This window comes from Macrosteles quadrilineatus, unplaced genomic scaffold, assembly GCF_028750875.1.
Source record: "Macrosteles quadrilineatus isolate MER2022 unplaced genomic scaffold, UCM_ALF_1.0 Scaffold_9__3_contigs__length_116548681, whole genome shotgun sequence".
Taxonomy (NCBI): Eukaryota; Metazoa; Arthropoda; class Insecta; order Hemiptera; family Cicadellidae; genus Macrosteles; species Macrosteles quadrilineatus.
Window position 1 is genome coordinate 50,638,237 of NW_026542602.1, and position 24,013 is coordinate 50,662,249.

The 24,013-nt window shown below is 35.8% G+C and overlaps 1 protein-coding gene across 3 annotated transcripts in view; it reads right to left on the reverse strand.

The window, feature by feature from the left end:
- The window catches only part of LOC129002235 (supervillin), a 152,799-nt gene that overhangs the window by 123,434 nt on the left and 5,352 nt on the right, over nt 1–24,013 (reverse strand). For all 3 annotated transcript variants that reach the window (XM_054429887.1, XM_054429889.1, XM_054429886.1), the window contains exons 2-5: nt 16,181–16,244; nt 9,280–9,488; nt 7,907–8,010; nt 4,724–4,832 (exon numbers count right to left, since the gene is read on the reverse strand). In XM_054429887.1, coding sequence (XP_054285862.1) covers nt 4,724–4,832; nt 7,907–8,010; nt 9,280–9,488; nt 16,181–16,212 — 454 coding nt within the window. In that variant the 5' untranslated portion in view covers nt 16,213–16,244. The remainder of the gene's footprint in view (nt 1–4,723; nt 4,833–7,906; nt 8,011–9,279; nt 9,489–16,180; nt 16,245–24,013) is intronic.

Below are 24,013 nucleotides of genomic sequence, written 5' to 3' on the forward strand. Positions count from 1 at the left end.
GGTTTTTTTAAAGAACCATATAGGAATGAATAAACGTGTGGTTCCACGTTCTTCAATTTGCACTGATATGTTTAAATTAAAAGTTGTTTGTTAATAGTTCAATTATTTCCGATCACATTCTGAAAGAAAATCCAAAACCAAGAGAGATTAATTACCTTGTGACTTAAACAAAAATGTAATCCCAACAATAGTTTGTAACTGCTGAAATCAAATGACTAGGTACCATCCTGACTAGGAAATCAGGGATGCTGCGTGTTTATACCTAACTTAACACAATTATTTTTACCAATACAAGCTAGAATTATATTCAATACATATTCGAAATATGAATTTTTTCTAAGATTTTCGTCATTATTTCGAACTTGTTTGTGAATAGTAATTTAGGGTGATGTTTCACTATAGGTAGTACAGTAGAACCTCTTTAATCCGAACCCCTGTAATCCGAACGTCCACTAATCCGAACGCCTCATTGCTGTACTCTATACACAGTACAGTAGTTCTTTATTGTATACTGTATTTATTGATATACGAACCGTAATTATTTTAATTGTAATGTACAGTACTGTTTATTCCCTATGTTTACTACTGTATTAAATAAACACTGTATTTTACTTTATAAATCATTTTTCACTTTTCCCTAGCTATCATTATGTATAAACAACAATATGTTCTGTAATCCGAACTATTCAATAGTCCGAACTACCCCCGGTCCCAATTAGTTCGGATTAAAGAGGTTCTACTGTACTTCAGACAATTCAGGAGCAATAATTTGATCTAAATCATTATACATTGATTTTGATTCATACTTTTAATTATTGATGTTTGTATTTTTTGAGGTCCTTGTTTTGTTATTTCAACTCATTTTGTTTAATCATTAATTCATATTCTTTAGTTATGATTATTTCAATACGCAGATGTGTTTTGGACATGACGAGCTGTCATTAGAATTACAATACTGAATGTGTTAACTAAACCCGTTAAAATGGACTTGCTTAAGCATCTCACTCGCTATTCTCACTCTTCGTAAAACATTTCAATATCGCAAACTCTCACCATTGCAGGAGACCCTACAATTATGCAGATTCTATCTGTAATTTTTCCTTAATGGAGATGTTAATAGAGAGAAGTAGGTAGCGAATGAAGCTTAGTTTCGCTCTGTTTATTTTCCTTTACATCAGTCTGGTAATTTGAATTTGTAAATTTGTTCTAAAATTTCAGTCTGTGGGTAAGATGTGTTATTTCGTCACATTATCTTGGAGTGGGACTTATACCATGGGTTTCAATATATTATCGATGTTATGTAACACATACGATTATTTATGGCCAAAGGCAAATTTTTAAATACTGGAATCAGTATTAGTGGATTGGTTAGCAAAATTTTAATTATTTTAAAATTTGTGTGAAGGGATAATTTTAAATAGTTCAACATATTGTCTTTCTTAGTCGTTTTATTGTCTGTAGGTAGGTAATATTGAAAAGTTTAACTTTTTAATTTTAAGAGTAGACGTTACATTTACGTTGTCATCTGTCAAAAAAAAACCATATTAAAATTGTTCACCTATATTATAACAATAAAAAACACCGAGACTATTTGACGGGTCAAAAACATAGATTGAAAAGTATATAAAGATCATCAATGAGTGGCTAATAAATGTCATTGATGCAACTTGAATATTTTTAATCACTTAGGCTAAAAAAACCATTTTACCAACAATGTACAAACCTTGAAATTTTATACTTCTAACTTATATAAATGGAATCATATTGTGCACCATTACTAAATTTATAAATTAGTTATATAATCCTTAACATGTAAAATCATCAATATTTCCAACTCGTTGCAAATATACTGAAAATAAATCAAATTAATCCCTTAGACATTGTATAATTATTACAGTATACTTCAGAAAATATTGCTTGAATAAAAAATATCAAACTGAAAAATATAAGCACTGTAATAAAGCTTTGTTAAACAGCTGTTAAACAACGGATTGAACAGCTGTTTATGAGGTTTAATGTTGAACGAACTGATGCTGAGACATGGAGGGGTGATGTAGGATTAAGGAGCTAGAGATGCTGCCAGACACATCAATGGTAAGCTAAAATCAATTAACTCTGTAACCTTCCCCAGTACACCCCTCACAGCAGCAACTCAATATGTAGGTTATGATGGTTTCAAATAGAGCAAAGAATGTCCAAAACTGAAACTGTATTTATATACTTTAAAATTATATTATTAAATGTTTCTATCTTACGTGCAAATTGTGTACATATTGTATCTAGTCTGGTTTTTCATAGGTGATCAATATTTTGATTTTGCATTTGACAATCATACTTTTATTTCCATCCCTAGCAATGATATTTTAAAAATATGATTTGGTAAATAATTAATATCTATATTACCGTACACATTTTATTTTAACCATAAATAATTGCAAAATTTCTAAAATAAGTGTATACAAACAAATTTGACATACAAAAGGGTAGATAAAATTTGTTAAAAAATTTCTTAGTTTGTCGATATTAAAAAAGTACAGGAGATATCTAAAATAACTTGTCAGCTAAAAATTTTAATCATCACCAATTATCATTTGTCTAATAGTTTTGTTAAAATAACTAACATTAATACTTTTAACAGACCAATGAATATCCCCAATTCTTTGTCCAGGTGTACAAAACCAATTGTAGGAAGCGCTACCTTGCGCTACTCAAGAAGATTTCATTTTATAAAAGGTGGAAACACATGTGAAAGCTCCAACAGATATCAAGAGAAAACAAACCCCCCCTTCCCCCCCCCACACACACCACTTATCACTATAACAACCAACTACCCTCCCCAGTCTCCTACTACCCTACTTCTGTAACCTAGATCTTGTAATTTTGCCATCAATATACAAACTATGTTAACAACGTTAAGATCCCAAGTGTTGTGGGATAACTTTTAGAGATGCTTTAACTAGGATAATAGTTGGGTAAATGGGTCAATTTTTAAATAACGACCGATCTTAGTTTTTATGTCAGGTTACTATCAACATAACCTACTTTTTACTGTCATAAAACAGCTAAATAACATTTTATACAGATATTTATGGTTGAACCTTGAAAACCAGAACCTCAGTAACAAGTCATCCTTTGGTCACTTGTCACATTTCATTACAAACCTCTATAAGAAGTCAACCTTGATTACAAGTCTTATTATAAACCCCATGGGAAACTTGTTATCGAGGTTTTATTGTATTTACAGTAGACTCCCTCTAATCCAGACTCCTTGGGACTGAGGCCAGACCGGATAACAGTTTTTCTGGTTAAACCAACGCCCCAAAAACTCATTAAAACGGACCGTTCACCGCTGTCGTGAACCTTTCTTATTAGAGTGATTTATTAAAACTTTCTTAGTTTAAATTTTTTTATTTAACACTGTGGTGGCATTCACAGGGGGATAAAGGGGGCTGCACCCCACTTTTAGACAGATATAGTCTGTATGATGGAACCTGTCTCATAACCCTCCGTCTACCCAGGACTAGCCTAGACCTTAAACCATTGGCCATTCCCCAGGTACACCCGGCCAGGAGACAGATTCTAACACACAGACTATAGGAAAATTAAAGTTACGAGTATGTTTATCAAGGAACATATCCCATGCCCTCTGGATGGATTTAACCTCCCTTATTCTAACGGCCAATCGCCTGTACTGCTTAAACGACCATTGTTAGAAACGATGAGTGGTAAGGTACAGTACTATATTTTAGACCAAATAGCAAGCAAGTCTAATATGAACATATCATCACAGTGTTAGGTCTACACATTACTAATTAAACATGTGCTAGGCAGCATTCAAATTACTCATTTCACGCACATTTACCAACACAACTAGCTAACTAGCACACTTGTACCAAACTACCTTGTTACTCCTGTTATTAAATACAACTTGGTGAAGCACAACCACTGTTTTTGTTAACTAGGCTAACTTTTTTTAAGTAAAACAACCTCCGTTAACTCTATATTATGATGACTTTATGTTTGTGATTTGGCACTACATTTTACAATGATGAACTTATTTTACGCAAACAAAAAAGCTTGTCTTCACGTCCTAAAAACACATACTATCGTCATTTATTCGTTAGATCTAGAAAGCCGGTTTTGAAATTCATTTACACATAGTCTTGCCCCCACTTGTTTTATGAAAGTAGAACAACCTTCGTTAACTCTATAAATTATGCTGACTTTATGTTTGTATGTTGGTACTACCCCGTTGGTATCCAAACTAAGCAATGAAGCAATTAATTAATCCTTCTCTTTTCAGGATTTAAGTTTATTTTAAGGTCAGTTGATGGTAAATAAATAAAATATCTTGATAGAGAAAAGATTGAGCGTTTGTTCTTACTACAAAAATATAAATGCTTCCTGCAAACTCATCAAAAGCTCAACTGTTTGAATTTTCTAGTAAAACTTGAGTCGAACCAAGTACTGGAATATTGGTTCAAAAATGCTCAACACCTTGAGTACTTGTATACCGCTGCTATTAAAATGTATACATACCGAAAGGCTAAAACAACATTGTTAGCCTGGAACTGTTTTGTGCATTACTTCAGACTTAACCTTTTTTGCAACACCACTATTGATGGGGCAAAGCTGACAATCAAGTACGATTTATCTCAACATAAGAATTAAGTAGCACTACTTTCAAAGTAAAAAACAGAAATAGAATATGACAGTTACTCACCAGCAACAGGCTCGTTGTTCAAGGATCGGTTCAAGTAAGACTTGCGCTTGGCGCTCTTGTCCCTCTCCCTGCGCGGAGTAGACGACGAGTCAGACAGCTGGGGACTATTCTGTAACACACAAGATAGAGGGGTTACTTCAGGGTCAGACTCTAACTTCACAGGGATGGTGATGGTATAACCTGCATCCTCTAAGGATCTGTAAGATTATATACGGTAGAACACCAATTATCCAAATCAGTCGGGACTGTACCACATTCCGATAATCAAAAATGCAGAAGTTGGAATTTAACCGAAATGCAAGGTATTTTGTAGGGAATAGGCTAAGTTGAACCGAGCTTTTACTATCGCAATCGCAGCATCTTAGAAGATTTTCCGATCAAAAATATCACGCTTTTCCTGTGATTGTGCAGAATGATGATGATTTTCTGAAACCAAGAGAGACGACAATGATGACATGATCGAGAAATATGTTCAAGATTTTGCTGCAACCTTGGAAAACAATGATGTTTTCTTGACCACGAGATGAGGATCATGTCTCCACAACCGCAGAAGATTACACAACGTCGCTAAGAAGCCTCTGTTTCCGCTCAACGAGTCATCAAAAGTCCTACATAGACTCACAAAAAGTTTAGCTCAACAGAAAACATTTTTTAAATGGATGGTACATTTTAAAGTAAAAAATATTTTTCATTCACTACTATTTTTCAACACTAACAAGTCGACTCCTAAAATATCAGAGAAATGTAAGTATATCATTACTAAAGGAGCCTAATAATGATTACTAAACATTTCAGAGGACTATCTCCTTATAAAATGCGAACCACTAATACAACCCAAAACTTACTATAGCTTTGGTGTCTGCGATACTGTAATTGTTGCTAACAGTCTGCGTGTTATAAATGGATATTCAAGTCCTACGCTTAGCTTTAGTTAGAAGGGAAGTAAATGTAAGCTAACACAATGCAGAAAAGAAAGGAACCTATGTGTGGTTTTTAAATAAAATTATTCTGTGGCTGGGTTAAAAGTATTCTATTCTCTAATCATATTCAGCCTATAACAAGTTATCCCTTTCACTCTCTAAGATTAAATAAAAGATTTTAAAATCATACTTAAAATATGTCACAGAAAAATAAGTGTGTCTTTATCACACTCCCCTGTGGAGTGCCCTTGATTAACAAGGTTGATGCACCTTACCATTATCATGTTATCTCAACCATTAACACTATTGGTACAGCTCTCATTATCTTCCATTCTATTGTTTCTGGAAATGACTTTGTCTGGTTCAAATGAAAACAGAACAATAGGTTCAGAATATTTAAAGTTAAAAAGTTACCATGAAAAACTATTTTCATTAAATAGATTTTTTTAAGAATGCAAATACACATGGCATTTTATTCTCCTACAAATACATGGTCCTACTTATACTGTAACACTATTTAAGCGTAAATGTATTCATATACATTAAAAATGGCAGACAAATCAAAAAATCAAAACATTATGTATGAAGTTTAAAATTTTGATTGGGAAAATATCACAACCTACATTTACAAAAACTTATAAGATATTTTACGTTAGATTCTTAGAGGCACTGTATTTCTAAATGAAGATATTGTTACAAACTTAAAAAATCATGCAATGGAATAACTTGAATGACTTATTCTTGATTTTAAACTTGACACTAACCCACAGTTAATTTGAAACGGAATCTTACAAAAGTAATTAAAACCCCCAATCTACTGAACAATGGTATAACTACACTATTTATAGTCAACAAATCTTCAAACCATGATTCATCAACTTTCAAATGAATAGGTTTTGAGTCATTTAAACTTAACAACAGTGGAAACCTCCTCTCATAAATCAGTTACTCAAAATAATTAGTTTCTATTGCAAAAGTTTAACTATAAATATTAACAAAGTGATTTCCATGAAGTAAATTTCTTGGAACTTCAGTTCTTGTCTTTAACACTAGCCATAAGGTTATTTAATAAGCTACCCCTTGCTATTAGGGACATGAACATTATTAAATTTAAAAATGTTGTAATTAGGTTCTTACTTGCAAATGCATTCTATTCAATTGATGAATATTTGACAAAAAATTGACTTGCAATGATTTTGTGTAAGATGGGTGAGCCCTTTGTTCAATTCATTATTGTATAGATTATATATTGTAACCTGACATATCCAATGTATTCAAAAGAATATCTAATGGAAATAAAGATCTTATCTTATCTTATCTTAACAAGGCAAAGATTTTATTTAAACAACTCATCACAGCTGAACTATGTTTTGAGCAAGGGTCGAAAAGCTTTACGCTCTTTTGATGAAATATACCTTTTCCAACAAGCGTTTCACTTTATAATACTTGTTATGAAGCTGATCTGCAATAGCCAGCGTATACGTTACAGTAAACAGGTTATTGGAATGTATGATAGTATCTTCCCATGACATAAAGCTTCGTTGTCCAGTGAAAGCAATGACCTTGAGTGGGTTGCCGTGACCTTGAAACTGATATTTCTTCACAGCCTCTCATCTATAAGGAATGTCACTGAAGCTGAGCTCAACTCCTACAATACATGGAACTTTCATCTGCGTTGGAATCCGTAAAATTGGAATTTGCTTGATCAGTTGAAAACAATCTGAATATTTCAAACTATGAACCAGTTCATAACCTGATTTAGGTTGCTTTTATGGTTTTTGTTTATTTATTGTACTGTGATGTCATTGATAACCTCCTATTGGTCCAGATGTGTGTGACTAGTCAAAATTGATCGGTATTTCAGCATCTTATACATGTGTTTATGTCGTGCACACATTCAACAATCGCAATGGTGAAATTTAATTGCTTTGCCACCTCATAAGGTCAGAAAATGAATTGTTCAAGACGTATTTGATACGTCCGCCGTTCAGATATCGCTGTTATAGAGGCAGACACACCTTACAAGGAGCAGCTGTACCTTCACCTTACCCAAGGTCACCACCTTACCTGGCACCTTACACCTTGACCTCTGGAACACTGTCTACAACAGTGACAAATGTACCATGTAGTTTTAACATCTTGAATCTACTTGAATAAAACCGCAGCTTACCCTAAAGGATTGCGAAAACGGTTCCGGACTAGATATTAGTGTCCTAGGACGTGAAGGATAGGACTTCTATAATCAAAGTAAGATTGAACTAACCTCTTTAGTATCCTGTGGGCTTGGCCCGAGTCTGCCATTGATGTCTTTCCTTTCACAAGCTGACGATCTGCGGACACCATCCACACCTTTATTTCCTGGGGAGTCTGAAATCAAATTAAATCGATTGACTTTTGGAAACTGATGTATACATCCAATTTATATGGATCAGCTGTTGCTAATAAGAGCACAGTTGAATGAGCCAGTCACAGAATGCACTAGGGTCTAAAATTATATTTTCTACCTTAATTGTTGTGAGATAGTTAATGTGGCATAAAGATGCTAAGCTTACAATAAATCACTATCAGTCATATCACTTTGATTTGGTTATAACGCTACAGAAATCAGTAATTTAATTTACATCAGTGCATCCTATTGGTGGTTTAATTCAATTAGGCCCTACTTACATTTTGATTTTGAAAAAAAAAACTGGCAACAAATTTAATATGGAAATGGAATGTCAAGTTCCATCAATACTCAAAAATCAAAATTAAATCGCTTGAAATCATTCAACTTTTTGGGCTAATATATCAAAACTTTAATGTGTGATGTTGTAGAACTAGCCTATGTGTTATTTTTAAAACGTTTTGATTGAAATAACTCCATACACTGGTTTAGTAAGACTAGATTTAACCATTGAGTTAGTTTCTTCAATGTCTCTTTACTTTTTAACTGTTGAATATTGTGTACAATTATACCAAGAAATTCTGCTTGTGAAAATTAGTTATGTTTGGATAGAAACAACATAAATAGAGATGTAGCTGGTAATGACAGAAGAAATGTTTGTTCTATAAGTAATAGATTTGACTATTAATACAATAACTATTAATAAAACTTCTGTATCCAATATTCGTTGGTAATAGCTACTTGTTAGTTTTTATGTTGAAAAAATAGACAATCCTGTTACATAAAGTTGTGGTTAAATATACGAAACTTAAACAGTATTTCTTTTAACTTTTAATATTATGGTTCTTAAATTGTCTTTTTAACATATTTTCCATTATTTCCACAATAAATTATTCAACAAGCTTATCCAGAACAACAATCTACATATTTATCCAGCTTTCTTTGGTTACGGTATATATTTTGCAATTTGTACAGTTTCCTGAACCAAAGAAAGATTCAATAAGAAGTTCTATTAATTGTTGTTCACCTAAAAGGATCTAGAAAAAAAAATCATCTTTTTGGAACTCATTGGAACAACCCTACTCCATTAATTCCACAGATTACAATCATCATACATGAATATGTGTCCATTGTCAGTTTAACTAAGCAAACATGCTTAACATTTTAATCGCCTTAAAAGTTTGACGTTACATACATGGAATATCGAATAGTTATTCCATCTATCAAAGTACTAGGCTGTGGTCCCTCACCTGAACTGTTGCCGTTGGCGGTGGCAGTGGCGGCAGCCGAGCGGAGACGGCTAGCTCTGGTCGACCTGACACTGACGCCGCCCCCGGGGGTGGGACTGGAGGCGTCGTGAGCACCGTACTGTGCCGCCAGCTGCCGTCTGCGCTGCTCCTTGTACCGGGAGATGCGCTGTTGTCTCGCCACGGAGTCCGCCTCCATCCTCTCCAGCTCACTGAAACACCAACATTGATTATGTCCATGGAAATCGTAAAAACGAATAAATGGTGATTTTTTCGTGGTGAGATTTTTAAAACAATGAAAAATAAATTTTATTGACATAAAAATGCATTTATTTTAACCACAGTGATATGACATTTGTGTTTAAAAAAGATTTCTGCCATATACCATTGTGTTTCTGTAGAAAGCCCAATCAAGCAGTCCATTTTTCATACACCCTTTCCAGCAACTGTGGGCGTTGGGCGTATTTTTTCAATAACTCGACGAATATTCACTTCCAACTCATTTTGAGTCTGTGGCTTGTCAGCGTAGAATTTCGTAAGATCTTCCAAACAGTTGATGGACAGATCGTTAATTGCTGTGCACTGTGACAAATCGACACATTTGGATCCTCTTTAACACTATGCGCAACAGCACCAACAGCATCTTCGGTCTTTACTGTGCGGCGTCTCTGTGTATGCTTATTGTCAATTAGTGTGTGGGTAATGCGGAACCGATTCACCAAAGCTCAAATACCTGACTCAGATGGACAATTATGTGGTCCGTAGATCGGACAAAGTACATCTAACCTTAATTTGCGTCAAACTGATCTAAAAGTTTCAAAATAAATTTGCACAATTCGCAAACGTTCCTCTTTTGTAACACTATTCATGGTAAGCCTACTATAGAATAAGCACTAGAAATACTGAAATGACATAAGATAATAAAAAAATCAGCTGTTTGATTTTAATTTCATTGTTGTGTTTAGCAATGCAACCAACTTAAAAACCATACAACTAAAAAAATCACCCTATACGTACTTGTTCCAACATATGTGCTAGGCCGCATTCCTTGAAAAATCTTTCTTCTTAGGGTTTAACACCTTCGAGGCACACTCTCTGGTTTCCCTTCATGGTGAATAAATCCGTTGTCATTTACCAGTTTCAACCGTAAGAAGTACAATAGTCATATTCATTTCGTTCATAGGAACCTAAAGAATTTTGTGATATTAGTTATCACGAGGCATTTTGTGAATTTTTTTCTCAACTACGGTGGAGTGTTTTTCCTTGCTTTAGAGCCCTAATATTTCAGAGGGTTGAATCTACTAATGGAGACTGTACCACTCGGTCATCGAAAAAGGAAAGTATCACAAATCTTCAAATTACATTTGTTCAATCCTGAGGAATTTTGTGGTATGTTTATCACATGGCTTATTTGTGAAAGGATTTTGAGTAGAAAAAATATCATCTTTGTCCTAGAACTTTTTTCCAGTCAACAAGCCAAAAATTAAAGCAGGGTTTTTAAATGTTGAACTTTTACCAGCCACAAAGATCATCAAAACAAATCTGTGCTGGTATCGGAGATCGGTCCCTCCTAGCAAGCCATAGCTCAAATGTATACTCTTACTACACACAAACATACTAGTTCTAATGGCTATTAACATTAACAGTACATTTAAACATGTGTCCAGGTAGTTGGCGAAGGGTGTTTATTTATCTTAACATAACAAGAACTTGAGTCATCCAACTCAAGGTCAAGTGTGCAGTTGTGTTATCAGTAATAGCTGCCAGCTGAACATGCTAATCTGCCCAAACATAAACTCTACTGGGAACAATTAACTGTAGGTGGATTAAAAGTGCTTCAACTACACAAATGCTGTTCTATTTTTGGCCAAACGGTAACACTCAAATCAATTCATTGGTTTTGCCTATATACAAAACCATGGTTGGCTAACACGGTATATTTGTTTTTAAGAGTTTTCCTGTCCAAAACACAATAAAAATTATAAAAACTTCTATCAGTCTGAATTATTAAAATATTTTGTGTTCTAAATCCCTTGTTAACTGTCCAGTTCTTTTTACACTTAGAATATAACAAAAACCATTGACTATCGGATACTGATGATGACATCCCACCCATATAGACCAGCTGTCACCATTTTTTTTATATAAAAAAACTAGCAGAGTAGGCCTACCCGTCCTTTGTACGGGGTTGACGTATAAGTATAAAAAAGCTTATTGCAGTTATACTCGTGCTTTGCGTTTGCAATGGGAGAGGACACAGTTTAAGAAAATTTGGTTCTTTTAATTTACTATCTGCATATTATAGCGTGGGACTTCAGTCTCTGAGGTCCCGGGTTCGATCCCCGCCAAGTCACCAATGGATTTGATGTAAGTGATAATGCCACAACCCCTAGGTCTAGCCTGAAGTAATGTGAAAAACAATCCCAGGCTCGTGCCTAGCGTCCTAGGACAAAAAAAAACTATAGCAGCAGATCTACCATAGCCATAATGCTCTACCCCTGCACCTAAACAATAGGAAAAAGTAAAGTTCTCATAGTGTATCAGGCTTTTTGTTACTGCTGTTGACAAATATACATCGGTGGAAAATGTACAGATTTATTATTTCAGACAGATCTTAAGAACAAATATTTACCACGTGTAAGCACAAAATAAAGAGTAGATATTATTCTGTGATTTAAGATACCGTACACAGAACGGCTCATTATACAAACCTGTGTGTCACACACACAATGTAGCGTTACATGTCTTGTCTCACTTACTGACTCATTGCACTTCATCATCTAGGAATTGACAAAGTTCATACCTAATTTGTTATGTGTAACCTTTTCACTTTCTCCTGCAATACAAAAAGGAAATGTGCCTGCTGTTTTCATCAAAATTAAGGAGTTTTAATTTGGGGTGAAAATTTGCATTTTTGGTCCCTCTGAACCCAAAAAAGTGGTTTCCGTATATGAGTCCCCCCCTTTGACGTCTCCAGGCATTGTTTTTAATTTTTTTTTTCAAAAGTGATTTTTCCATAAAAATCCTTAGCCTAAATTAATGGAGAAATTGGATTTTCAAAAAAACTGCTCGAATGATTTTGATTAAAATGTGTGTTATAGTTCATTTAACTCTATACAAAATGATACTATCCCCATCGCTTTAGAAAATTACAGTTGAAAATTTATTGACATTTTGGGAATTTCCCAATAAAATATCATACTCCCACCGCTTACCCATGGCAAGGGTTGTAGACAATGGGAGAAAGTATGTGTCAGATTGCTGTTATGGTTTAATAAGTTTAAACACAAAGATGAAGCATGTTTCTCGGTCTTGCTCTCTTAGATTCCCTGCGATTATGATGTACACTTGGTTACACCTTGTAATGTACTCAGGCCAATTCAGTGGAGTAAAACCGGTTTGAGTCTCTCCAAAATTGCCATGAGGAACATTCTTACCCAACACATTATCCTTATTTTCAAAAGGGCGCCACCCCATTCATACCCTCAGTTCATGTCATGGCCATGGGAAATCCATCTCATAATATTTTTGTTTTCCCGATAAAATTTAAATTTTAATTATTTGCCACGTTTGGTTTACTCTTCAATATTTCACGAAGACAAGAAGGTTTTTTGAATACTGTATCGATTATCAGTAGGCCTATTGAGGTTTTGCTTTTACTACTGCTGGTTTTTCTTATCCAGTTGGTTCTATCGGAGCTCAAGCTCAACCCTGAGGGGAACTGAAGTTTAGCTACAAAAACAAACTAAATTTATGTTGCCCCTAAAGTGGAGAAGCGGCAATTCCAATACTTAGAGAACCTGAGTATTGGGGGAGTTGAAGATGTCTCTACAAACAGCAATTCCATTTCCCCTTGTTTATTAACAGTCCTAGCAATTAAAAATACTAACAATTAAACATTGGTAACCTAATTGTGTGCATCATATGTTGTGTTTTATGTGCCTATAAACATAGAAAAAAGAACTAAATATAGACCGTCAGCTGTGCTGCGTTTACGATAGGTTCTGGCGCACACCGCTGGGAGCGCCATTTTGTTACGACCTACGCGCTACGTAGCTACACGGCGCTCCCAGCGGAGTGCGCCAGAACCAAGCCAGAACCTATGGTAACCATTGCACGGCTGACAGTCTATATTCAATTCTTTTTGACTAATTTCAACAATCAAAACAGTTACGGAAAAACAGATCCACTTCGGCAGTAAGCCAATTGTATCGCAAGACAGACAGGTTTGCATCCAACAATTAGCTGAAAGCAGTTATCAGGTTGGCGCACCGGAAGTAAACTGTTTGCTGCAGGAAGTCAGCTGACGGCGATTGTTGTGATTGGTTATCAACACGGAACACATGGCAATTGTTTAAACTACTCTATGTGGTTTGGTATACATCGATGGTTTGGACACGTAGAAAAATATCTCAAACAGAGCAAACCCGCAGAATAAGCCTCGAATGCTCAGTAGCCTCATATTCAGTTTTAATTGGAATTTTTACATTTATTCTAGGAAATTGAGACTTGAATCCAGGCTCAGCATAAAGTAACGTTACCAACGTCAATGAATTCTAGGACTGTTTATGTTAATGTATTAATTAAACAAAGAAATCTACTAAGCAAGGTACAAAAAGTGTATTTGAAATACAAAAATTTCTTGTACATTGCATCAAAACAATGTTTATGTTCGCGTAATAATATTAGTAGATTTCGGGGCCGGCCGAAACATTGCTTTTGTTCCACGGACATCTCTCTTGTTCCGCGAAAGAAGGGGCTGCACTCTGCCTTCCCCAAATCCTCTCTTTCGCTCTCCTCCGAATTATTTCTTTTATAGGTTAGGTTAAATAATTTAAGTTATTGATTTTGTTAAGGAGAAAATGATAATTTAACTGGTTTAGAGCCAGCACGAAAGAAAGAATTAGGAGGACGAAAGAGAGGATTTGGGGGAGGGAGAGTAAAACCCCCTTTCTCCCGGAACAAAAGCGATGTTTCGGTCCCGAAATCTACCTACTGATCCCGGAACAAAAGTGATGTGAAGAAATACTTCAACCACGGAACAAAACTGATACAGCCCTTTCAAGCGCTTTTATCTCTAATCTCTACATGCCCTACTAAACATTCGAGGCAAGACGATAGATTCGATCCCACTTGACCAACCCGATAACTGGGACACAGGAGTGGCAAGGTCGTACGTTATCAATTTCAAGGTCAAGGAGGTGCGTTGGCGATACAGCGGCAACTTTCCATCCTGGCACGGCGCTGCACAAGTAGGCCTCGGACTGTGGGAACTCACAACTGACCACTAGAGACTATAGACAATATGGTATCATGAACCAGAGGCAAGTAGGGCTGGTTGGACCCATGAGTGGACTTAACCTATTCCAATCCAAGAAAATGCTAGGATTGTCGTAATACGTCTACATTGAGCACGTCTCGCAGCCAAACAAAACTAGTCTGAAACCAACGTCGAGCCATTCACTACAGACATTCTACAGAGTTGACTTCCCATCCAATGAAAAATCTTGAAGTCAAAAGCGTGGTAAATCTGTTGAGACGGTCTACCAATGGCAATATTCTGTCTCAAGTTGCAAACTTTAACCCATACACTAATACCCTCTGGTAAGATGGTCCTGAACTTCACCTGCTTTTCAATTGTTGTGCTATTAAGTGACTAGATTAATCTACAAATCCACTTTCTTCAGTATGCAAATTTTCTGGTCCACCAAAGGCTTTCCTTTCATCGCAAGTGAATTTAATTAAATAGAGTAAACAAGCAAAGCAGCATGCAAACTGTAAACTATGCATAACAATCTAATCATCACGAAGAATTCCAACGCAAACAGAAATCTTATCTGTGTAAATTAGATTGAAAGACTCCCGCCTCGGCATAAGCAAACTTGTAAATATTTATCTTCTGATTATAATTTAGCAACATTAATTAACTAGATTGAGATCAACCAAATAGTGATGACGTAGTAAGATACTTTCTAATGTTGAGCAACGCAACCATTATTTTAGGGAATTTCCTTCTGGGAAAGAAGGTTCAATAACCATTGCTTACTGAGCGATAGGTATATTTCAAAAGTTACCCACACATAGTTTGACGCTTGGAAAAGTAGAAAAGAATAATTTTAATTTGTGAAATGTAGTTTTATGACAAACTTTTGGTTTCTTAATTCAATGTTTTATATAATAAATGTTTAACAGTGTGTTTAAAGGGACACGGCAAAAGTTTTGTTTTACTCCCATTATTATGTGCAGTGTTCGTAAAATCTAACACAATTTTACACTATTTTGTAAAAGTGGGTAAAAACCATCTCCTTGGATGAGTCCAATACCCGGATTATGCTACAAAGACTCCATACAAAATATCTTTTTAAATCGTTTTAAAATGTTGAAGAATACCAACATAATAATAACCCACAGTTTAAAAAACGTATTCTGATTTATAGTTTTTCTTTTTTAGGGAGATGAGGGAAAATGCTTTTACGCACACAAGTAGCCAGCCTGTAGTGTGAGACTCTTGAGTTTATCACAGACTACTCACTAAAAACCCCCCCCCCTCTACACTGTTGGACACAGACCTGGAATTGTTTGTCACATTACTTCAACTCAGGCCAACATGTGACCTAGGCCCTTTATAGTATCCGATTTATAGTACTTGGCCAAAATATTCTCATGAATAGAACTAATTGTGGCATTATGTGGTCAATTGGATATATTTTCACAAAATCTTATACATTTTTTTTTTTTTACGGGTTTATGAAGTCAACCAAAACAACAAACTACTCATAAAAGCCTGCCAAAGTCAAAACACTCATTAAACCTTGTGCTTCAATACTCTTCATGATAACACAGATAAAAATCGAATAAGATTTCTGCTAATGTTCTTGTTATTTTAGAAAACATATGTTTGTACCTTGACTCCGCAGGGTCCAAAAGTTCTACCATAGCAGACGAGGGGCATTTCTCGTCTTCGCTTCCTGGAACAAACAAAAAAACATTGTTGAACGATATGTATAAAAATGTATAGTGAAGTAGACAAGCGTAAATATACTCTACCTCAAGCATGTATTCTTGAACCCAACTCGAAGCATGTTCTCTTTGCAGTATGTAGCACGTTTACCAAATTGTGTACTTTTCGGCTTTACCCACTGATTTTCTTGTCGTACCGACCTCAATTAGGTTAGGTTAGGTTTTTATAATTACGATGTGACACCTAACCTAAATGTGATCAGCATAACAAAAATGTACTTAACATTGTAATTAAAACAAATTTGAGACAATGTAATTTTTGTGTGGTTGAGTTGGAGTTGGAGTGAAGTTGGATAAAAAAATCTATACAATCCTTTTATGTCCATTGTTATGCTGTGGCGGCGAGCATTTTAAACCTTATCAGAATGGGAAGTGGTTTTATCAGTGTGAGCTGATAATTTACTGTTAACCAAAATATGTAAATATGCACATGGACGTTTGTTTGTCAAATCATAATAAAATAATTAAAATAATTTATCACGTGTATTGGGGTATTTGGCGATCAGCTGTTTGATTGGAGTAAAGAAAGACGTAACTACAATGTAAAAATTGTATACTATATTTGTATAATATTCACACAGACACAACAATTACGATCTAAACCCCCCTTTAAATACAACTAGTTGTTCTCGTGTTTCGCAACAGGGCAGGTATATTTGGGAGAATAATGTGGGACAAAAACTAATGTAAAACCAGTTAATCACTTACCATGGATTAAACAGGCTTATCTCAATAGTACTTATAGCTTATTTCAATGAAAAACCCCTGATACTGATGTTCATGCTTTTAGGAGAGGAATTATCGAAAAAATTATATTTTTTCGGCGAAGCTGCAAATCAAGACATTTTATTCAAGTACGTGATTGATAGGTGTGCGGCTTAGGGTTCCTTTACATACACTATGTGAATAATCACAACTCTAGTTGCTTGAAACCTCACATTAACTTGTTTAACCCATTGTCAACTCATTTACTCATTCCTAAACTACCTTCTACTTAATTAAAACACCTTCAAAAGACATCGTTTGTCCAATAAGGAACCAATCCAACAGCCATGAAGAACAAAAGCAAAGAACACGTGGTTCCAATGAATGGCTTTGTTCACTTGTGTAGCTGTATAGCTTGGCAGCAGGTGTAGCTGTTACCGGACACCCTGTATACAATACAAGGTCGTGCTGCGGCCTAGACACGACATCTTGCCTGGTCTTGCGTGGCCAAATACGGTACTGACAACTCCAGACTCCAGTACCCCGATAGTGTAGGATGCAGGTACTGTTCCAAAAGGCATAAAACCCAAACACATTTTCGGAAATATGCCTTTCGGAGTTATGCCTTTAGAAAAATAGATTCATGGCATGTTCTTTCGAAGCAGTAAACAGTGCCTAAGAGACGCATTCTTTTCGGAGTAGTTCCTGATTGGCCACTTCCTTTAAAGAAATGCCTCAGATGCGCATTATTTTTTAATCAGTGATTTTCGGAGGTATGCCTTTCGGGGAAATTCTGTCAGTTCTGAGCATCGCATGGATTCAACAGTACATGGGTTGTAGCAGTATTGTTAATTATTCACAACATAAAGTCAGTCACAGAATTATTTTGAATGCTGAAGGAGACTCTCACCTATTACTGTACGACCTATATTATGTAGAAGCCTCTATTTAGTCCAATTAATTATCCAAGTCATTGAGTGCGCTGCAGTCAAAACTCCTATAGTTGGTGATTCTTTGATGTTTGGATGCACTATAAAAGATACCATGAATTACAACAAGTTTTCCTTTCAGTTGTCTTAAAGTTGGTGATATCGTCAGTTACATCGACTCTGTCGGTGGATCAATTAACTTCGTAAATTTTGTCTAAAAGTGGCTGGAGTCTTAACATGAGAATGGAATATACACTTCAATAATCAAAGGTTACATCAAAGGTCATTCCTGGCAGATTCTACACTGTATTCGACGTCCATTCTCCACGCTCGATTGAGATGTTTACACCGTGTTAACAACCGAATCGATCCAAAGTGAAAACTACTGTCGATTACTCTATGGAAAGTGACCACAGCGGAAACATCCACTGGATCGATCGACCGTAAACAGTTTATCCTTCCTAGAAACCCGACAACCGGTATTTCTGCCGAGGAAAGTGGACGGTTAATTCTTCACTTTCCAATAAATAATTCGGATTCCATGCATAAAATATGCCGGATTACTTACATTACTTCCTTGTGTAGAGGATGTTCATCAATCCAGCTCCAGCAACTACAATGCCAATAGGTAAGTGGTTGAATGACGAATGACGACTATTCACTACAGCCAAGCGATTTTGACTAACCTCTGACATTCGTTTTGAAAATGATTAGAATCGACTATGCAAATGGTATTTTCAAAGCACATGGCTAAAAAAACCTCGGATAGCAGGACTGACTTTGTTTACTTCGGAAAAAGTAGCTATCAAGGTTTTACTGTACTTTGACAAATATTACATAACTTTTACCGCAAGACTGGATAGTGTGTCAACGTCGCGCCGGCCGGCTTATTACATTGGCAATAACAAACGTATAAACATAAACATTGCGGAGAAGCTCAAGCTACTGTTGTGCAACAGCTGTTTCGGTAGGCCGTGGCTGCGGCGTTGCCACATTTCTCACCGCAGCCTTGTTAGTAGAGATGAGTCTATAGTATTAGGCTATTGCTATACATGTGATAGACAACCATTACAGCTGATTTAGTGAACAACACAAGATGAACAGCTGAATTGTTTACTATTACCAGCTGTTGATTACCTGTGTAACAACGTTAGCTAACCGCTCACATAACTGCAATATGGAAATGGAGGGAACTTCCCTCTTATCGTGGGAAACATCTGCTACCACGTGCCTACATTAATTATTACAACTACTGCTTCGTCTACGTTCACATTGTCAGGCCATAAATAGTTGTAGTCTAACCATCTAGTGTGAACAAGTAAATAAATCTGCAACCTTTCAATTAATTGTTGTTAGAGCTTCTGTCACAAACGTAAAGGACTTGTAGGCACCAATTAATGTCTCTTTTTCATGTTAAATTTTATTTTGGGCACATTGGATGTGTTCATTCACAGACAAACAATTCTAACAAAAGCACTTACCTGACTATAGAAAAACAAATGTATGCAAATTACATGTAGGCCTACAGTATTTCAGGGTGGAACTTTTTTTACTATAAAAATACGGTGATATAGAGATAAATGCCGTTTTAAAGTTGTAGCGGTTTCTAAAAATAGGCTACCTTAATTAAATTTAACCTTTTGTCAATAATTCGACGTTAGAGTAACAAGACCAGGGTTTAGGCCGACCCCTACGAAAACAATAAAATATGTCAATTAAAAGAAATAGGCTAGTAAAAAGGTTTGTGTAATTTGTAAGGTGCATTTTTTCTAAAGTCTATGATTAAGTATACGTAAATAATTGGAATCCATTCAGAAAGGGGATATTTACTTACACTAACTACATTTCCTTTAACACCCTCATAATTATCGTGGTATGAAAAACTGAGAGAAAGTAGTAATTCAATTACTTCAATAGGCTAATTTCTCTTTGTTTTCTTTCAATAACTTGTCACATCCGATCCAAACAAATAGGATGTCTACTTCAATATCCAAAAACAATATCACTTTCATAACCACTCATGCAATCAGGATACCGCTGGTGCCAAGTTTCTGCAAGCATTACGAGAGGCGATGTTACAGAAGGAAAGGTCCTCTTCAGCGAGGCTTGCATATTGCATAATCCACATTCACCAAGTATCTGCATCACTCACACCGAGGAGTCAAGGGGCAATCAACAGTCAACACTTTCACTCGTGTTTGTACACTTGAAAAGACATTGCCCTTTCATGAGTGTTCCAGCTGTTCAAGAGCTGTCGTAGAATGTACTTAACTCGTTAGTCATTGCTGAATTTAGCAATCTTCGTGTTTTAAAGCCAAGAGATGTTATGGAACTTAGTTTTGGAATTGCTCACCTTAGAATATAAAAAACGCATGAATATATTGAATATCAAATCATGTTGGAAACGTAAGTAAGCTTCCAAATGCTGTTTTGATATATTTTTGTCCCACCTTCACATCCTAGGACGTAGACTCAGTCCGGAAGCGTTTTACACATTACTTCCGACTACCTATGCATAACGGTGTACGTAATTATAGCTCAGATAAATTATATTGGTTGGCAAGATTTGAACCCGGACCTCGGGGACCGAAGTCCCGCACTTTACCACTAGATCAGCTCGCTTCCCAAAAACCATCTTTATTGGTGCATTGTGTACATCATGCTCAATTGTACAAGTTAGATTTCTCTATCTCAACAGCTAAACTGCTTTTCTCGGAACGCACCAGCTTTTACACATCTTAAGCTTTCCCTTAACGTTCTTCGTACCCTTAACTACCAACGATTTAATTCTGAAAATTCTTTCCAGAATTTGGAAACTTTCAAGTTTCAAAATTCTTAATGAATGCAATATATTAGCCATTACAAGATCCCATGTCCTACTCAGGCACACACAAGAACTTAAGATTTGTTTCATCAATTAATTGTTTAACTTTATTTGACTTTATTAATTGAGAACTCAAACGATCTCATTCAAGATCTCATTATGATTTTAAGTTAGAATAATTCCAACATAAGTGTTTACCATGGCCTAATATTGTGTACAAAAACAGATTAAACTGATTGACTCATTCTTAATTCCGTGATAACGAGAGAAAACTTTGGTTTAAAACAAGTGACCAGACACATGGGGTTCTTGACCCAACCCAAATTCTGCCAGACGGTCGTCGAGACACAATGGAACAAAAACACGTCAGATTTAATCACGTTTTTTGCGATGGAAACTGCATCACCAAAACAGAGGCTCGTTCATCGGTTTTTGCCACAAGAGGCGTGGGGCGATAGACAGCGGGAGGCCAAACGTAAAAGCAGACCATAAAACAGGACTTGTACTATAAGAGAAAATATTACCGATAACATGATGAGTGTTTCTCATGTAAAACCTATTCTGTTTAGCAGAAAGCTTAGAATTATTTACATAAAACATAGACACATATAGACTACTGACTACATTAAGATTAAATAGCTTAGTAAAGAGGCACAGAATAAAGAATGACACTGTTTATTCTGTCACTTAACAGGATTGTTACATAAAGTTAGTCACTGGCTGACACAATGTTTTGATAATGACGTTGGCAGGAAATAGACTAATAATTCCAATACATAAATTTTTTTATGTCCATCTCCTTCGATTACAGAACATCGTTTCCAACCTATCTACACCGTGCTTCAGAAACAGGCGTTTAACACACTAGGAAACGATGGTCTTTTTAAATGCGCTTAGACTACTTTAATACAGCTAGACATTCCATCCCCATGTTAAAGTTGTCACCAGATTAAAAAAATAGTCATAGTTGATGTGAGCCACTGACAGATAGTGATGACGAAAATTACTGATATCTGTGGAATAGGCTAGGTGATTTTTTTAGCAAACAATCAAACTGATGGAACGACTTAGAGATATAGGACTGTTATGACCCATCTGATATTTCAGTAATCTTACAATAAAGAACATAAGAATTTTGGACACCAGTTAGTCTTAGTGTTCTCTATGACCGGGGGAGCGAGCTGGTCTAGTGGTTAGATCCGGGACTTCGGTTACAGCCCGCAGAGGTCTCGGGTTCAAATCCCGCCAAATCACCAATGGATTTTATCCATGTGATAATGCCGCGACCTCTACAAAAAGTTAGTCTAGCCTGAAGTAATGTGAAAAACAATTCCGGGCCTGTGCCTAGCGTCCTAGGACAAAAAAGGGAAAAGTGCTCTCTGTGACTGGCCCAATCAACCATTTTCTTTTAGCGAATTTCCCTATAGGGAAGTAGCTATTACCGTAGGTCTCATGGTAAGACTTAGGCCCGGGACCGATTTACTTTTTCATTTTGATGTCCCCAGAGGCCAAAAACACCATTCGTTCAAATTTTTATATATGTATATATATATATATATATATATATATATATATATGTGTCCGTGAACACGATAACTTGAGTAATTTTTATCCGATTTTGATGAAATTTGGTTTGAAGGTGTAAGGGGGGATAAACTTGAACGAGTTCGCGATCCAGCATGATCGGACCATGGGAACAGTGTTTTATGGGGGGTTTTATGGGGTAAAAATTGGTTTTTCTCACTTTTGACCCTCTAAATACAAAATTTCCCAATTTTTCTCCAAACCTTCTTAAAGAGCTTAAAAAAACAAACAATTCAGTATATCAAAGTGTTTTTGTACGGTTATTGGTTACGGAGAAAACTAAAAAAATGGTAAATTTAAAATTCCCATGTTATTCTTATGGAGAATATTGTAAAATGTTGTAGTTTGCTTGTTTATGGATATATTTTGATCAAACTTGGCAAATTTATTTATTTTATAGTAAGCTATCAATATTTTACTAAAAACACACTACTTTATTAGTTTCCTTGTAGCAGCAAACCTAGGTACTCGTACCTAATGTACCCAATGTTATTTAAATAGATCAATTAAAAAACCAATTCAGCCAAATGGAAATTCGCTTAGACGGCAGGTTTGCTGCGGCGGGGGTATTTCGATAAAACACAGGCGTCAGCTAGTCCATATGGATGGGAAGTCTGCCTCAGTGCCCAAAAGTTAAAGGGTAATACATATCACACTTTTCCTTCATATTTTCAAAGAATTTATTTATTTTACGTAGGATTTCTGGCAATAATTCAAACCCCACCAAGGCTTTACTGAAATGTAGAAATCATATAGGATAAGTTTAGGTTTAATAAAATAAATCTATTCGCTACAGGGATTTAAATCACTCAGGAGTTTTTCTCCGTGAACATGTCTATAGAGGCTTCGCAATGCGGTAGTAATGTACAGATATATACATAACAGTCGACCTTCAAACCCGCAGAGACGATAGATGTGGTGGCTATAGAGGAAAATTGTACAGAAAGCACACTCCTTCATAGTCTATCAACGTGAATAAACCACTATAGATAATAAATTCTCTTACTCAAACGTTTACTTGACCACTGGGATATTCAAAACTTGTCTTGAAAAGATCCAGAGCTATTGCTTCACAGTGTTAATCGATAGGCATACAAAATAAAATGAATGTTGACTATTGATTTGATTTCCCATATACAGCTTGTGGAATCCGCTGCTACCATTGTATCCTTATCTCAGAGTAATACAGGTGATATCACTGATAATCAGAGGTCAAGAACCTTTTAGAAATTAACCTCGGCTTACACCCATCTTATCAATGACACGCCTTCATGAGGTCGGATAAGGTGACACTAAGTCCTACTGGACATTACAATGTAATAAACATAAGAAGTGGTGGATATTATACACAAAATCGCTTGCTAGCAAGGTCATTTGAATTTTTAAGGCTCTCGTGGGTAAGAATAGTGGGTTTACGACGCATTTGATGTACAAAGCTTCAACCAAAGATTTTTCCCCAAGGTTGCAAACAGAAAAGTCTTACAACTTCACCTTTTCCTTTATTTCTCGTTTATTGTACTGAGAAATGTGAAAAGGTAGTTGAGAAATTAGGCCTATTGGATTTTACGTAAATCAACGTTACAGGAATATTGCCTTTATAATGCATTAAAAATTGGAAATTATATTAAGAAACCAAAGATCATTCAAGGGTGATTTCGCCGAATTCGCGTATCGA